Here is an 18959-nt window from a genome sequence, read left to right as displayed (position 1 = left end):
ATAATGGATTTTCCCTGCTTTGAATTTGGAAAATTTGATTTTAAAGTTAAAAAGGATTTCTGTCTTTTAGCTACATTTTTACAAACAGTACAGAGCATGGTCATATTGCACAAATGTGCAGGTTGGCCTGGTTCTTTTATGGGCATTAAGGCTTTTAACTTTCTGTTCTAGTCAGTAAATAATAAATTATTATATAAACTTCTTCAACATCCAACCTCTTCCAACTATTTGAGATCCTTTTTTTTTTACTTCTTACTGTCACATAGAGCAAATTAGTATGCCTTTTTAAGATGTAATTCTTTTTCAGCAAATTCTAAATCTTCAAAAACACCAGAAATCACAGAATACAGATATAGCCAACCTTTCAGTTTTAAGATAAGTGAATCAGGCCCTAAAACCTTTGTGGCTATTGCTGATAAAAATAGTAACATTATAAAACATGTAACACCTAAAACTTATTCTGTATCAACAGATGTTAATAAAATACAAAAACATTCAAGAGATCTACACATGAAAAAATTGGTTGAAAATCGACACAAGAAAAAATTGGTTGAAAGTCCTCATAAGTTATCAGAAACCAGTCCAGTTATAAGACCAATAGGTGGAGGACCACGAGGACCATTAGCTATAAAAGAACAGTTGGAGCAACAATTTGGAAAACTTTTCGCACACAAGCCAATAGGTGTGCATTGTTTCTGAACTTGAATTCAATTAAAATCCATTCAACTTTTTTCAAAAAAGTTCCGGGGCTGCGTTCAATAGAAAGTCCTAACAGTATCCTAAGTCCTAGGCCATAAAACCAACTTTAGGACTAACTTTAGACTGTTTCAGTAAACATTTTTATCTTCAGTCAAATACTGTAGACTATAAATAAATTAATTCATTCTCCTGAAAAAAAGTTACGAAACACAATAACAGACCCTTTTATTTGTAGTGTGTAAATGCCAATCAGCAATAAAAGAGTCATAAAAAAGGAGTCTTAAGTCACATTTTCTTTGAATGCAAATTTATCTTAGTTTTGGTCTTTTGACTGATTTCAGACCTAGGACTTTCTATGACGCGCAGCTTCTTCTAAAAAAAAAAAATTACATTTAAATTAACACAAAGGCTGATAGATAAGTAAATACCATAAATGCATATGGTTGATTGAACAATATATTTTTTCTTAGAAAGATGTCATTTTAGTACAAACAAATGAAAGGAATCTTTGATAAAAATTAAGAATTGATAAGTAATTTTACATCAGTTAAACAGATTCATCCAATTTTTAAACATTTAGAAAAAAAAAATCAAATTAATAAGGAAAGAAATATGTAGCAAATTTCCAATCTATTTCAACTGCTTTTATCTAATTGCAGTTGATGTAGCATGGAAAGAGCCACTGGTTTACAGTAATTGTTGGGTCACAGCTATGATGGCACATTCACATGATTTCTCACCAATGTGTCACAACGACGGTTCTTATGCTCCAAAACAATGCTTTTTACAAAGGTAACTTTGTAGCCAAACTAGTTTTTTTTCATATCAGAGTAATACCAGATGCATAAAGTTATTGTCCCATTATAGCATTATGCAGTAGTATAAACAACTGGGTTTATGAAGACCATTAATTTTCTAAACATCAACTTTGTAAATGATGTATGTAGAAATACAATTCAATTCTTGTAAAAGCAATATGGTAATTTCATGTAAAGCAGTATGATTAATTCATGTTAAAGCAATATGATAAATTTATGTAAAAGCAATATGATAAATTAATCATGTAAAAGCAATATGAAAAATTAATCATGTAAAAGCAATATGATAAATTAATCATGTAAAAGTAATATGATAAATTCATGTAAAAGCAATATGGTAAAAATTGTAAAAGCAATATGATAAATTAATCATGAAAAGCAATATGATAAATTAATCATGTAAAAGCAATATGATAAATTCATGTAAAAGCAATATGATAAATTAATCATGTAAAAGCAATATGATAAATTAATTATGTAACAGCAATAGGATGAATTAATGTAAAAGCAATACGATAAATTTTTGTAAAAGCAAAATGATAAATTCTTGTGAAAGCAATATGATAAATTCATCATAATGTAAAAGCAGTATGATAAATTCATCATAATGTAAAAGCAGTATGATAAATTCTTGTAAAAGCAAAATGATAAATTCTTGTAAAAGCAATATTATAAATTCATCATAATGTAAAAGCAGTAAGATAAATAGAGGATATTTGTTTAGTTCAGTGTATGATCGGAATATATTTCACCGAGTGAGCACCAAAATGTATATTTCACGAGTGGCACAGCCACGAGTGAAATATGAACTTTTGGTGTTCACAAGGTGTAAAAAGATTTTTTATGTGTGAAATATGGTTAGACAATAATGAAACAATGATCTCTCAACCGGAAAATTTACACATGTTGTAAATGATATTTATATAGAGGATATTTGTTTAGTTCAGTGTAAGATCGGAATATATTTCACCGAGTGATTACCAAAAGGTATATTTCACGAGTGGCACAGCCACGAGTGAAATGTGAACTTTTGGTGTTCACAAGGTGAAATATATTTCGATCTTATACTAAACTAAACAAATTTTCTTTTTATTACATGCAAAGAAACGTTTTAAAAAGACATTAAACCTAAATTAATAAATACAGAATGAAAAGCGCGCCAAATAATAATATAACGTGATGTCATTTACGACGTCACGTCATTAAGTTGGTACCCAGTACTGTACACGCTGGAATTTCACTGAAACAACGAAAGGGGCTTAAATTCAAAACAGTGAAATTATCAAAGTGGTAATTTCACTGTTTCAAACAGTGAAATTACCAGTTTTATATCACTGATATATTTCTATAAACCACCGAAAAGCATGTAATAAACATCAATCTTAATTAGATAAGAATGCCAATGTCTTCAAAGAATAGAAACAAAAATTAATATTTTAAAAAATCTGGATTTGGCCTGGTTAAAAATAATTGAACATTATTCTTCAAATTTTTGTATTCAAGTAGGGCTAAGTGTCAAACAAAGTAGTACAATAACTTATATACAACTCATTCCTAAAATATTTGCTAAGTCATGCTTCCTCTCTTGAAATAACTCTTTAAGACCCTTGTTTGCTCCACAAAGGCCACCTTGCAATATCTTTTATCAGTCCCCATAATACAGAACATAGGTTACTTTAACTAACTGTATTGAATAGAGATTTTCTAACATAACTTTGTTTCCTGGATGGCCTGTAACAGAACATGACAAAAAAAACATACAATCTCATTTTCCGATTCTTTTTCTTCATCGTAATCTTACGAAAAATATTTCGTAAAACTTTAACCACTATAATATTGCACTTGACCAAAGAAAACTTTGGGATTATAGTGTTAGACTGATGATCAGATTTAAGTTGTCACTGATTTAGTTACACGGGTTTATACAATAATCTTCAATAACTCACGCATACTTTCATTTGTTATGCCCAATTTTGACCCCAGATTTTATGCATAATCTTCTGATTGCCATTTTGCTTTTTATCTTTCTTTGTAGCCCAGAGCCCATAGGTCTTATAGATCTCTAAGATTATTTTCTTGTCATTGTTGGAATAAGGAATAGTAGTGTTTTTTTCTCTCTCTCTCTCTCTCTCTCTTTTGCTGAAAGATTTTTGGGCTCAATTTGCCCATACCGTTAGTTTTTATAAGACTTAGTCAAAACTCTAAAGTCATTCCCTGCATGTATATGCACTAAGAAACTTTAGAGGTTTTTAGCTTGGACCAATATGACGAAGCAAGAGATTATTGCTTATGCAGGAATTATTTGGCATCTTATATGTTCATGGAGTAACAACTGTTGTTCATTCATTTCTAGCAACAGAATTAAAAATCATTTAGACTGAGGCTGCTCTGCTCTTTACTGGTTACAATTAAATTGATGAAGAGCTCCAATTAAATGTGTTCCAATTCAGAACTACATATTTATTTATTGTACCATAGCTGTTTAGTTGGAATAGTGTGAAACTTCTGCATATTTCTTACTGTTTCACCATGTTCCTTAAGGTCCATTCTTTTCTCCCATCCCGTTCAGGAGTCAAATGAAGCGTATAACAATAGTTAGTTAGTCAGGCATGCAGTCAAATCAGTCAGTCAAGTCAGCTGTGTAGATAATTGTTGAATAGGTTTGTTGGTAAAACAATATCTTCATGTTTTAGTTATAGATGAAATGGCTCATATAAATGGTGCCCATCAACCTTGGGTGTAATTTCCGTTTATAAGAAAAAGTAAGTTATTTCTTTGAGCTTTATTTCTAGGATTTGGCATTTACATAAAAATGGCTAAATTGAGATAAACTTAAGTCAAATGCTAAGGTGAAATTTTATTAGGGTGTTGGGGATATACAATGTGGACTGGTGGCTCAGGGGACGGGCATAATTGTGGGTCCTTGGTGACAGATGTTTGCATATAATCAAAACAAGACAATTCACATGTTTCTGAAAACCATTTTTCATTCTGTGAATAGAAAATTCTAAATTTATCACCTAAAAAAATGATATTTAGCAATTTATACAACATACATAAATTATTTTATGCATAAATATTGTTGTTCTTAAATGCACAACCCTTCATTTTCATTTCTAATCTAAACCAACTTAGGGACGTCAGTGGCCGAGTGGTTAAGGTCATTGGCTTCAAACCACTTGCCCCTCACCGCTGTGGGTTCGAATCTTGACATGGACTTTGGATTCTTTCATGTGAGGAAGCTATCAAGCTAGCTTATAGAATGTCAGTTGTTCTACTCAGGTGCCCGTTCGTGCCTGAAATAATGCATGATAGGGCACCGGAGGTCTTCCTCCATCAATAAAGCTAGAACATGGCCATATGACCTATACTGTGTCAGTGTGATGTAAAACCAAGTCAAACACACAAAACCAACGTACCATCTGGTTTGTAAGCTCTGTTTACCAAATACACTTGTTATATGAATGTGAAAGGTCACTTGAGGATAATGACCAAACATATCTCGATGGTCAGTTAAAATTCCAAAACCTTGGCTTATCACAGAGGAAGTATGAATACAATTACCAAAATAAATACGTATGTCAATAAATACTAGATAGTTGATAAGTTATTTGAGGACACAGTCAAACAGTGGATATATTACAGTATAATAAATTACTCTCGTCTTTTAAGACCTTGATCCCTAATTTTAGACTTGATAAAGCATGTAAGTGATAAAGCATGGACCATACAGGTTAAAGTGAATTGGTGTATGATAGAAGGTCTGTAATACAATTAATAATAAAGTTGATAGTATTTAGTACAAACTATGAAAGTATTTTAATTATGGGTGTTGGTGGCAAGTGTGAGATTACATATATTTATATAGCAGATAATTAAATGTTCTAAACAAATTTTTTTTCATGGTATAAATAGAGGATATTGAATGAGTGTAGGTTTAATACTAAATTTATTGAACGAGTTGAACAAAATCATATTTTGCAAGCCTCTGGTGAGCATAATATTGTTTTATTCAATGACTTCAATAAATTTAGTATTTAATCTTCACAAATATACATTTGTAATATTCTTTTTATCACATATATAAAATAGGAACGGTAAACTGTTAAAAAAGTGTCATTTTTCATTGTCGTATTCGCGCTTTAACGCTATGTTTATATATAGCACAAATGACGTCACTTCAAAGTCACAGTTAATATTACACTAGACTAAGTGTAATATAGAGGATATTGAATGAGTGTAGGTTTAATACTAAATTTATTGAACGAGTTGAATAAAATCATATTATGCGAGCCTTTGGCGAGCATAATATTGTTTTATTCAACGAGTTCAATAAATTTAGTATTGAATCTACACGAATATATAGAGGATATTTGTTTAGTTCAGTGTAAGATCGGAATATATTTCACCGAGTGAGCACCAAAAGGTATATTTCACGAGTGGCGTAGCCACGAGTGAAATATGAACTTTTGGTGTTCACAAGGTGAAATATATTTTGATCTTACACTAAACTAAACAAATTTTCTTTTTATTATATGCAAAGAAACGTTTTAAAAAGACATAAAACCTAATATTGAATTAAAAGCGCGCCAAATAATAATATAACGTGACGTCATTTACGATGTCACGTCATTAAGTTGGTACCCAGTACTGTGCACGCTGGCATTTCACTGAAACAACGTAATGGGCTTAAACTCAAAACAGTGAAATTATCAATGTGGTAATTTCACTGTTTCAAACAGTGAAATTACCAGTTTTAAATCACTGATATATTTCTATAAACCATCGAAAAGCATGTAATAAAATATTCTATTTATCACATATATAAAATAAAAACGGTAAACGGTTAACAAGAGTCATTTTTCTTTGACGCGCCTATTATAAAAGTGTAACGCTAACATTAGCGCGTTTTAACGCTATGTTTATAGTGCAATGACGTGACGTCAAAGTGTTATTACACTAGTGTAATATCGTCTAGTGTAATATCGTTTTTATTAAATGGCTTTATTACACTCCTGCGCCGCGGTTTATGTGATAAATTGTTTTTATTAAATAGCTTTATTACATACCTGCGCCACGGTTCATGTGATAAATGTAAAAACTGAATCACTAAGTGTTTTATCAACATTTCTTTTTTCAAGCAATATTAATGTAAAGGATGTAATATGTAGTTTGCAGCAGATATATGTCAATATGTTTGTCTTTAAATACCACCAAACTCCTTACTTTTAGCCCAATGCAGGTGGTGTGCCCAGATAATTCTTTATTTTTACAAACATTCTGTTTGCAACTGAAATGACATGAAATTTTGATGATCAATGTTAGTCAATTTATTTTGGCTAAATGGTCATAGCATGAGCCATCTTATTGCCATTGTAAAGTATTTTAGTTCATTATTTTAGAATAAAATTATGACTCTAAGAAAAGAATAGATCTATCTGATGAAAAATACTTAAATACTGAATTACATAAATTCATGTCAATGTCCTTACAAAACGTCCTTTATTGTACTATGATTCATGTTTGAGATATTTTCTCATTTGACCAAAAGAGAAAGTGAATTTTGTCAGACTATCAAATATAACTTCACAAAGATTTATAAACAGAATAATCACTGTCTTCTAAATGATAGATGACACGATTGGTGATATACATATTTATTAAATCACACTAAGAATGTAATAATACATTAAAAGAAGCTAAAATAAAGATTAACTTTAATCCCGTACTGATCAGAACGTAACAATTTTCACAACGTCGGGATTATATACAATTCAATTTAACACTTGAATCTTGGGAACGGCAGCTCTGATGTCTAAACAACGAGACTATGGTAGATATTTACAAGTGAAAACTGTCCACTCGTAAGTCTAAACAACTCCCCCTTTGTCACAAGATCATGACCTTATATCGTATTTTCACCTACATGGCATGACACTCATGTCATATTAGTATTATTTACCTGAAAACATTTAACCAAACTGTGCCCAAGTTTCCTTGATGAAATTTTGTAAAAGTTAAAACAACTTTTATCATCTGTGATGGTGCTTTTCAATTTTTAGCTCACCTGACCACGAAGTGGTCATGGTGAGGTATAGTGATGGGGCTATGTCCGGCGTCCGTCGTCGTGCGTTGTGCGTCGTGCGTTGTGCGTCGTTCGTCGTCAACAATTGGGTTGTTAACAGTCTAGCAGTCACAGTTTTGATTGGATCATCATCAAACTTTGTCAGAATGTTTGTCTCAATGAAATACAGATCGATTTCGAAGATGGGTTATCTCGGGTCAAAAACTAGGTCACAGGAGCTAAAAATAGAAAAAGCTTGTTAACACTCTAGAGGCTGCAGTTTTCATCCAAATATTCTGGAAATTTGTCAGGAAGGTTGTTTTGATGATATCTAGGTCAAGTTCGAAGATGGGTCATCTCTGGTCAAAAACTAGGTCACGAGCTAAAAATAGAAAAAGCTTGTTAACACTCTAACAATTGGGTTGTTAACAGTCTTGCAGTCACAGTTTTGATTGGATCATCATCAAACTTTGTCAGAATGTTTGTCTCAATGAAATACAGATCGAGTTCGAAGATGGGTTATCTCGGGTCAAAAACTAGGTCACAGGAGCTAAAAATAGAAAAAGCTTGTTAACACTCTAGAGGCTGCAGTTTTCATCCAAATATTCTGGAAATTTGTCAGGAAGGTTGTTTTGATGATATCTAGGTCAAGTTCGAAGATGGGTCATCTCTGGTCAAAAACTAGGTCACGAGCTAAAAATAGAAAAAGCTTGTTAACACTCTAATAATTGGGTTGTTAACAGTCTAGCAGTCACAGTTTTGATTGGATCATCATCAAACTTTGTCAGAATGTTTGTCTCAATGAAATACAGATCGATTTCGAAGATGGGTTATCTCGGGTCAAAAACTAGGTCACAGGAGCTAAAAATAGAAAAAGCTTGTTAACACTCTAGAGGCTGCAGTTTTCATACAAATATTCTGGAAATTTGTCAGGAAGGTTGTTTTAATGATATCTAGGTCAAGTTCGAAGATGGGTCATCTCCGGTCAAAAACTAGGTCACAGGAGCTAAAAATAGAAAAAGCTTGTTAACACTCTAGTGGCTGCAGTTTTCATCCAAATATTTTGGAAATTTGTCAGGAAGGTTGTTTTGATGATATCTAGGTCAAGTTCGAAGATGGGTCATCTCCGGTCAAAAACTAGGTCACAGGAGCTAAAAATAGAAAAAGCTTGTTAACACTCAAGTGGCCGCAGTTTTCATCCAAATATTCTGGAAATTTGTCAGGAAAGTTGTTTTGATGGTTTCTAGGTCAAGTTCAAAGATGGGTCATCTCCGGTCAAAAACTAGGTCACAGGAGCTAAAAATAGAAAAAGCTTGTTAACACTCTATAGGCTGCAGTTTTCATCCAAATATTCTGGAAATTTGTCAGGAAGGTTGTTTTAGATGATATCTAGGTCAAGTTTGAAGATGGATCATGTCTGGTCAAAAACTAGGTCACAGGAGCTAAAAATAGAAAAAGCTTGTTAACACTCTAGTGGCTGCAATTTTCATCCAAATATTTTGGAAATTTGTCAGGAAGGTTGTTTTGATTTTATCTAGGTCAAGTTCGAAGATGGGTCATGTCTGGTCAAAAACTAGGTCACAGGAGCTAAAAATAGAAAAAGCTTGTTAACACTCTATAGGCTGCAGTTTTCATCCAAATATTCTGGAAATTTGTCAGGAAGGTTGTTTAGATAATATCTAGGTCAAGTTTAAAGATGGATCATGTCTGGTCAAAAACTAGGTCACAGGAGCTAAAAATAGAAAAAGCTTGTTAACACTCTAGTGGCTGCAGTTTTCATCCAAATATTCTGGAAATTTGTCAGGAAGGTTGCTTAGATAATATCTAGGTCAAGTTCGAAGATGGGTCATATCCGGTCAAAAACTAGGTCACAGGAGCTAAAAATAGAAAAAGTTTGTTAACACTCTAGTGGCTGCAGTTTTCATCCAAATATTCTGGAAATTTGTCAGGAAGGTTGTTTTGATGATATCTAGGTCAAGTTGGAAGATGGGTAATGTCCGGTCAAAAACTAGGTCACAGGAGCTAAAAATAGAAAAAGCTTGTTAACACTCTAGTGGCTGCAGTTCTCATCCAAATATTCTGGAAATTTGTCAGGAAGGTTGTTTTGATGATATCTAGGTCAAGTTGGAAGATGGGTCATGTCCGGTCAAAAACTAGGTCACAGGTGCTAAAAATAGAAAAAGCTTGTTAACACTCTAGTGGCTGCAGTTTTCATCCAAATATTTTGGAAATTTGTCAGGAAGGTTGTTTTGATGATTTTCAGGTCAAGTTCGAAGATGGGTTATCACCGGTCAAAAACTAGGTCACAGGAGCTAAAAATAGAAAAAGCTTGTTAACACTCTAGTGGCTGCAGTTTTGATTAAAATATTCTGGAAATTTGTCAGGAAGGTTGTTTTAATGATTTTTAGGTCAAGTTCGAAGATGGGTCATGTCTGGTCAAAAACTAGGTCACAGGAGCTAAAAATAGAAAAAGCTTGTTAACATTCTAATGGTTGCAGTTTTCATCCAAACATTCTGGAAATTTGTCAGAAAGGTTGTTTTGATGATTTCTAGGTCAAGTTGGAAGATGGGTCATCTCAGGTCAAAAACTAGGTCACAGGAGCTAAAAATAGAAAAAGCTTGTTAACACTCTAATGGCTGCAGTTTTCATCTAAATGTTCTGGAAATTTGTCAAGAAGGTTGTTTTGATGATATCTAAGTCAAGTTCGAAGATGGATCATGTCCGGTCAAAAACTAGGTCACAGGAGCTAAAAATAGAAAAGCTTGTTAACACATTAGGGGCTGCAGTTTTCATCCAAATATTCTTGAAATTTGTCAGGAAGGTTGTTTTGATGATGTCTAGGTCAAGTTCGAAGATGGGTTATCTCCGGTCAAAAACTAGGTCACAGGAGTTAAAAATAGAAAAAGCTTGTTTACACTCTAGTGGCTGCAGTTTTTATTCAAATATTTTGGAAATTTGTCAGGAAGGTTGTTTTGATGATATCTAGGTCAAGTTCGAAGATGGGTCATCTCCGGTCAAAAACTAGGTCACAGGAGCTAAAAATAGAAAAAGCTTGTTAACACTCAAGTGGCCGCAGTTTTCATCCAAATATTCTGGAAATTTGTCAGGAAAGTTGTTTTGATGGTTTCTAGGTCAAGTTCAAAGATGGGTCATCTCCGGTCAAAAACTAGGTCACAGGAGCTAAAAATAGAAAAAGCTTGTTAACACTCTATAGGCTGCAGTTTTCATCCAAATATTCTGGAAATTTGTCAGGAAGGTTGTTTAGATGATATCTAGGTCAAGTTTGAAGATGGATCATGTCTGGTCAAAAAACTAGGTCACAGGAGCTAAAAATAGAAAAAGCTTGTTAACACTCTAGTGGCTGCAATTTTCATCCAAATATTTTGGAAATTTGTCAGGAAGGTTGTTTTGATTTTATCTAGGTCAAGTTCGAAGATGGGTCATGTCTGGTCAAAAACTAGGTCACAGGAGCTAAAAATAGAAAAAGCTTGTTAACACTCTATAGGCTGCAGTTTTCATCCAAATATTCTGGAAATTTGTCAGGAAGGTTGTTTAGATAATATCTAGGTCAAGTTTAAAGATGGATCATGTCTGGTCAAAAACTAGGTCACAGGAGCTAAAAATAGAAAAAGCTTGTTAACACTCTAGTGGCTGCAGTTTTCATCCAAATATTCTGGAAATTTGTCAGGAAGGTTGCTTAGATAATATCTAGGTCAAGTTCGAAGATGGGTCATCTCCGGTCAAAAACTAGGTCACAGGAGCTAAAAATAGAAAAAGTTTGTTAACACTCTAGTGGCTGCAGTTTTCATCCAAATATTCTGGAAATTTGTCAGGAAGGTTGTTTTGATGATATCTAGGTCAAGTTGGAAGATGGGTAATGTCCGGTCAAAAACTAGGTCACAGGAGCTAAAAATAGAAAAAGCTTGTTAACACTCTAGTGGCTGCAGTTCTCATCCAAATATTCTGGAAATTTGTCAGGAAGGTTGTTTTGATGATATCTAGGTCAAGTTGGAAGATGGGTCATGTCCGGTCAAAAACTAGGTCACAGGTGCTAAAAATAGAAAAAGCTTGTTAACACTCTAGTGGCTGCAGTTTTCATCCAAATATTTTGGAAATTTGTCAGGAAGGTTGTTTTGATGATTTTCAGGTCAAGTTCGAAAGATGGGTTATCACCGGTCAAAAACTAGGTCACAGGAGCTAAAAATAGAAAAAGCTTGTTAACACTCTAGTGGCTGCAGTTTTGATTAAAATATTCTGGAAATTTGTCAGGAAGGTTGTTTTAATGATTTTTAGGTCAAGTTCGAAGATGGGTCATGTCTGGTCAAAAACTAGGTCACAGGAGCTAAAAATAGAAAAAGCTTGTTAACATTCTAATGGTTGCAGTTTTCATCCAAACATTCTGGAAATTTGTCAGAAAGGTTGTTTTGATGATTTCTAGGTCAAGTTGGAAGATGGGTCATCTCAGGTCAAAAACTAGGTCACAGGAGCTTAAAATAGAAAAAGCTTGTTAACACTCTAATGGCTGCAGTTTTCATCTAAATGTTCTGGAAATTTGTCAAGAAGGTTGTTTTGATGATATCTAAGTCAAGTTCGAAGATGGATCATGTCCGCGTCAAAAACTAGGTCACAGGAGCTAAAAATAGAAAAGCTTGTTAACACATTAGGGGCTGCAGTTTTCATCCAAATATTCTTGAAATTTGTCAGGAAGGTTGTTTTGATGATGTCTAGGTCAAGTTCGAAGATGGGTTATCTCCGGTCAAAAACTAGGTCACAGGAGCTAAACATAGAAAAAGCTTGTTAACACTCTAGTGGCTGCCAGTATTGATTCAAATATTTCTGGAAATTTGTCAGGAAGGTTGTTTTGATGATTTCTAGGTCAAGTTCGAAGATGGGCCATCTCAGGTCAAAAACTAGGTCACAGGAGTTAAAAATAGAAAAAGCTTGTTTACACTCTAGTGGCTGCAGTTTTTATTCAAATATTCAGGAAATTTGTCAAGAATGTTGTTTTGATGTTTTCTGGGTCAAGTGCTAAGATTGGTCATGTCTGGTCAAAAACTAGGTCACAGGAGCTAAAAATAGAAAAATATTTTTAACACTCTAGTGGCTGCTGTTTTGATCCAAATTTCCTGGAAATTGGTCAGGAAGGTTGTTTTGATGATTTCTAGGTCAAGTTTGAATATGGGTCGTGTCCAGTCAAAAATTAGGTCACATTGCCCAAATATGGAAAAAAATCTTTATAACACACTAGAGGTCACATGTTTGACTCAGTCGCATCAAACTTGGTCATGATGCTTGTTTAAGACATTGCTTGGATGCGGTTGTGTCAGGTGAGCGATCCAGGGCCATCATGGCCCTCTTGTCTTGAATGTTGGGGAACCCTTAATTTTTGGTAACTGTGCTGCATTTATGTAAATCCTGGGATATCCTTTGTCAATTAATCTATGGGTATTCCAGCTGTGTGAACTAAAGAATTCATTAAACATTGTTGAGTACCATACTGATTCTATTGGACTCGTACAATTTTGCTTGCCAAATGTAGTACAATATAGGTTTAACAGATCTATGTAAATTTGTCCCAAGGATTTCAGTATTGTACTTAAGATTATATAATAACTTCATAGTCATAAATATAATGTATAATATTCATTTATTAGTGCTTGTGTAATGTATGTATTCAATATTATGATATCTGAATCACCTAAAATAAGCACTGGAAAAACATATTTGGTCTTTCATTTGATGAAAAATTGTATAAATTCATATCGTATTTTGTATTTTCTTTCAGATGCTGGTGTGTAAATAAAGATGGCACTTCACAAGAAACAGAAAGTAACAGATTTTTTTATAAAATTGACGGAATAATGTTAAAATGCACCCAGCATGTTTAGGATTTTTTTTTTCACCAAGTATTTTAGTAAACATTTTATCTGAACATTTTATTTAATGTATAATTCATTGGAAAGAGACTGTGATGGAGAAAAAACAATTTAACCATTGAGGAAACTACTGTGATTTTTTATGGTTTTTTTTGTGCTTTATACTACATGCATACTAAATTATTACATGTACAGTGATTAATGATAGTATATTTCATAAAATATATATATAAAAAAAATCTTATACTTGTGTTTTAACTTGGAATATTTTTTTTTATTTCAAAAGAGATATTTGATGTATATAACTGATAATTACTATACCCTGCACAATGATATATGTGAGTGGGTATACATGTACTGTGGCAGTCTATATGGCTAAGTAAACAAGAGGGCATTTGTTTGATACCAGGAACAATAGATAACAATAAATTCTATTCACACGATAAGTAGAATACAATACATATTAACAAAGGAAGTACAAAAATAAATGTCCATTTGTAGAAATGTCTGTCTTACATGGATGTTGGAAGACACAATCTTCTGTTTGCTTCTCAAAAATCAGTTCAACCATTTATAATAAAAAAAACTTAAAAGAAGTAACAGATGTTATCTGGAACCCGGCAAATATGGGTTACCCCATCTAATCCTAAGGGGTTCAAACAAACATTTACCATCAAAGCTTCATGGTGCACTGGGGTTCACAAAATGTTAATCAATGTGTTGTGCTTATTAACAATATACATGTATTTACCAATTGGTAACTGTTTGTTTGTGCCCAGGGATAAGATTGGGAAAAAATCCAAGTTCTGGAATATCTATTGTCAATAAATTTACTTGTGCATATCCTTGAGAATTTGACATATTGAATTGTAAAGCAACATAAGTTGACTAACAACAAAACTTGCCATATTAATTTAACATTCCAAAATGTTTCACATTATTTTCTAGACATACTGAGCTCGTGAAGATGTCTGGAATTTTATCATGGTTTGTGAAAATATATACCATATTTCACTCAAATTAAGAAAAGAACTTTTTCATTTAATTTTACCTTCAAGAAATTATTATACCCCCGCACAACGAAGTTGTAAGAAGGGTATACTGGAATCAGCTCGTCCGTCCGGCCGTCCGTCGGTTTTTCCCTGTCCGCCCAATAACTTAAGATATCTTTGACCCACAGTCTTCATATTTGGTAGTTAGATTGGTCATGAATAGAAGATGATCCCTATTGATTTTGAGGTTACTGGGTCAAAGGTCAAGGTCATAGGGGCCTTGACTGAAAAAAGCTTGTCCGCCCAATAACTTTAGATTCCTTTGACCCACAGTCTTCATATTTGGCATGGAGGTTAGTCATGGTAAGAAAATGACCCCTATTGATTTTGAGGTCACTGGGTCAAGGTCAAGGTCACAGGGGCCTGGACTGAAAAAAGCTTGTCCGCCCAATAACTTCAGATTCCTTTGACCCACAGTCTTATATTTGGCATGGAGGTTAGTCATGGTAAGTAGATGACCCCTATTGATTTTGAAGTCACTGGGTCAAAGGTCAAGGTCACAGGGGCCTTGACTTCAAACAGCTTGTCCACCCAATAACTTAAGATTCCTTTGACCCACAGTCTTTATATTTGGCATGGAGGTTAGTCATGGTAAGTAGATGACCCCTATTGATTTTGAGGTCACTGGGTTGAAGGTCAAGGTCACAGGGGCCTTGACTTCAAACAGCTTGTCCACCCAATAACTTAAGATTCCTTTGACCCATAGTTTTATATTTGGCATGGAGGTTAGTCATGGTAAGTAGATGACCCCTATTGATTTTGAGGTCACTGGGTCAAAGGTCAAGGTCACAGGGGCCTTGACTTCAAACAGCTTGTCCGCCCAATAACTTAAGATTCCTTTGACCCACAGTCTTATATTTGGCATGGAGGTTAGTCATGATGAGTAGATGACTCCTATTGATTTTGAAGTCACTGGGTCAAAGGTCAAAGTAACAGGGGTCTTGACTTCAAACAGCTTGTCCACCCAATAACTTAAGATTCCTTTGACCCACAGTTTTCATATTTGGCATTGAGGTTAGCCATGGTAAGTAGATGACCCCTATTGATTTTGAGGTCATTGGGTCGAAGGTCAAGGTCACAGGGGCCTGGACTAAAAAAAGCTTGTCCACCCAATAACTTAAGATTCCTTTAACCCAGTCTTCATACTTGGCATGGAGGTTAGTCATGATGAGTAGATGACCCCTATTGATTTTGAAGTCACTGGGTCAAAGGTCAGGGTCACAGGGGCCTTGACTTCAAACAGCTTGTCCGCCTAATAACTTCAGATTCCTTTGACCCATAGTCTTCATATTTGGCATGGAGGCTAGTCATGATGAGTAGATGATCCTTATTGATTTTGAGGTCACTGGGTCAAAGGTCAAGGTCACAGGGGCCTTGACTTCAAACAGCTTGTCCGCTCAATAACTTAAGATTCCTTTGACCCACAGTTTTCATATTTGGCATTGAGGTTAGCCATGATTAATAGATGACCCCTATTGATTTTGAGGTCACCGGGTCAAATGTCAAGGTCACAGGGGCCTTAACTAAAAAAAACTTGTCTCCCAATTACTTAATATTCCTTTGACCAGATGTCTTCATATTTTATTTGGAGGTTAGTCTTGATTAATAGATGACCCCTATTGATTTTGAGGTCAAAGTTCAAGGTCACAGGGACTTTGACTTCAAAAGTTTGTCCGCCCAATCATTTAAGAAACCTTTGACCCACAGTCTTCATATGTGGCATGAAGGTTGAGCATGACCTTTAGGTGACCCCTATTGATTTTGAAGTCACTGGGTCAAAGGTCAAGGTCACAGGGGCCATGACCAAAAATGCCTGTCCGCTCAATTGCTTAAGAATGCTTTGGTCAACAGTCTTGCAGACATATTTTGCTATTGAGGTTGTTTATGACTAGTAGATGACCCCTATGATTTTTAGGTGACTGTCAAAGGTCAAGGTCACAGAGATTTTACTATAATAAGCTTGTCTGCTTAAGAATGCCTGTCCCCAGTGTATTGATTTTGACATTTTCACATTTGAAGCATATAGAATACAAGCATATAGAATACATAACTTAGCAATGCACTGGCTTAGTAACCTCAGATTTGGCAGGCAGTTTGTCCTTGAGCTCTAATTTTATTATGGCCACTGTTAATTCTGTCAAAGTGGTATGCGGGGGTATCTACGCCATGACAGTGGCGGTTCTAGTTTATTTTTTACAAATTCACCTAATTGCTAGTTGCAAGTCCAGGAAGTCTGAACAGGCTCAACACTGATGAAAACCCTTTTTTTTCATTTTAAAATTGAAATCAATAGTTTAACTTTGAGTGGACTAAAAGAGTTGTTGATGTTGCTGGTACTTTAAATCCAGCCAGGGATGAAAACATCTTAAACAGAAAATACTATTTGACTGTCTTGTAAATTTGTTAAATGATCAATATTTTACCCCAGTCACCTGCCAGTTTCTGAAATAATGCACAGATGGGAAAATGGGGTTGAGAAAAAACTTTGTGTGAAAATAAAATCTGATGGATTTTCATTATCTTTTAAATAAGTTAATTAGGCATTAATAAAGTAATATTAAGTCAAACAAAATGTGTAACACTTAATAATAAAAATACAACTTTAGAAAATGAGTCATTTACATTTATCAAATGCGAGGTAGGTGGTAAGTGAACTTAATCCCCAAATTTGCTGTAATAAGCCCTTGTTTTCCAAAGGTGCGCAACATTTTGCTTTTATGAGTATGTGTTAATATGACATAAGTTGGTTGCATATATTTGATGCATGTTTTGTTTTCCTTTGCAAGTACTTCAAATGCATTTGGGGTGGGAGAAGATAACATCTAGTTCTCGTGTGCCTTTGATCATCAAGTAAGGAGATTGAAATGTCAAGAATGAATTGCTGAGGCCTGCTTGAGACCAGGATTAAATAGGGTCTTTTAATGTACACTGAACTTAAAAAGTTACAAATATATTGTAAAATTACTAGTCCAAAATACTTAGATGTATAGCGCAGATTTAAAACTATTTTTACACTGACCTTGAAATGACCTCAAATAAGTAGAAAATTCTGATTCAGGGGCAGATAATACGAGTATGGTGACCCTAATTTTTTTTAAGCTTAAAATGTTTCTGTTATCATATCCTAAAATCATGCCAAGTTTAAAGAAATTCTATTGAACAGTTTTAATTAAGCCTATATGAAAAACTCCCAAAAAACATCCTTAATACAATCACCACTTCTGTTTTTTGAAATTTAAAAAAAATGTTTGCATTACCAGTAAGTTGTATATTTTGTCTGCAAAGTTTTGGTGAGAAGTATACAAAGTAACAGTTTGAGTCTACATTGATGAATTGTTGAGAATTACAAAAAACATTGGTACCCACGAAAATAGCATACAAAACATTCACCTCTATTTTTGGATAATTCATGGGATACCTTATGATGACTTTAGCAGGTTTCCCTGACAATTGAAAAATGTTTTATCTTGTGCTCCTCTAAATTCACTAAAGAATGTACCCCACAAATAATACTGAATAGATAGACTTGCTTTTTGGGTTACTTTCAACTTTGATACATACCTCTTAATATTTTTTCAGAATGTTATCTTTTATTTGTAACAACAATAAATATTTAGAGCAATTAAATTGATTCTATGCTTAAATAGAATATCTTACAGAAATTTAACTGATTTAAAAAAACATTATCTTAAACACACATCTGTTGAAACAATCAAACACAAATGACCCTTTATGTTTTGCAATCAATTTCAGTCGCTTATTTTTAAGAAGGAATATTTGCAACATTTCTATAATCAATATCATTACAATAACAAGGACTAGTTGATCCTTTCCTAAGGTGCCCAGCCACACATTCACAAATATTTAGGTGATTAATTGGTAACGGATGTCTTAACTGAAATATTTTAGAGTTTTACTAACCATGGATATATTTTACCAGCAAAACTTTGGTATTTATACATCAGTTTTATAGTCAAAGGGACAGAAGTCTTGTTTTTACTTTTTGTCATAATCGTACTTCTCTCAACAGTTAACTATGAGTTGAGGGAATTGTTATATAGTAAGGAATAGCCATCAGCTAAAAAAATATATCTTTAAGGTTTGCGCTTACTTTTATAATTAAAAGGATTTCACTAAGGTTATTTGACATGATTAGACTTTAAATGTTTTTTTCCCCTCAAAATTAATGCTCCATTTGGTGTAGGTCTAGACCAATAGCTTATGTGAAAAATTTCAGATCATTCACTCACTCCGTTTTCCCCTGAACAATTATTCCAAATGTAGACAATGAACCAAAATTGATATTCATGTATGACAAAAAATAGCACAAAAACATGATTTCCATGTTTTTAAAAGTATATTTCTCAATTACCTTTTGCATATCTTCCTGTTTTATGTGCTCCAGCTAATCGATGTATGAAATTCAAAATTTATTTTTTTAGCTTTTTG

The 18959-nt window shown here is 33.8% G+C and overlaps 1 protein-coding gene across 5 annotated transcripts in view; it reads left to right on the top strand.

Moving 5' to 3' along the window:
- LOC132715985 (serine-aspartate repeat-containing protein F-like) overlaps positions 1-13554 on the top strand; it is a 31094-nt gene extending 17540 nt beyond the window's left edge. For 3 of the 5 annotated variants that reach the window (XM_060699106.1, XM_060699107.1, XM_060699105.1), the window contains 3 exons: positions 473-682; positions 1359-1491; positions 13368-13554. In XM_060699106.1, the coding sequence (XP_060555089.1) occupies positions 473-682; positions 1359-1491; positions 13368-13470 (446 nt within the window). In that variant the 3' untranslated portion in view covers positions 13471-13554. Of the gene's footprint in view, positions 1-472; positions 683-1358; positions 1492-4210; positions 4280-13367 lie in introns of all 5 variants that reach the window. The other 2 variants (XM_060699108.1, XM_060699109.1) reach the window with 2 other exon arrangements.
- The last annotated feature ends 5405 nt before the right edge of the window (positions 13555-18959 follow it).

The sequence above is a fragment of the Ruditapes philippinarum genome, unplaced genomic scaffold (assembly GCF_026571515.1).
Source record: "Ruditapes philippinarum isolate M1 unplaced genomic scaffold, ASM2657151v2 ctg260_1_1_1_1, whole genome shotgun sequence".
NCBI lineage: Eukaryota > Metazoa > Mollusca > Bivalvia > Venerida > Veneridae > Ruditapes > Ruditapes philippinarum.
The sequence above is the reverse complement of the archived record's forward strand: the minus strand, read 5'-3'. Positions and strand labels throughout refer to the sequence as shown.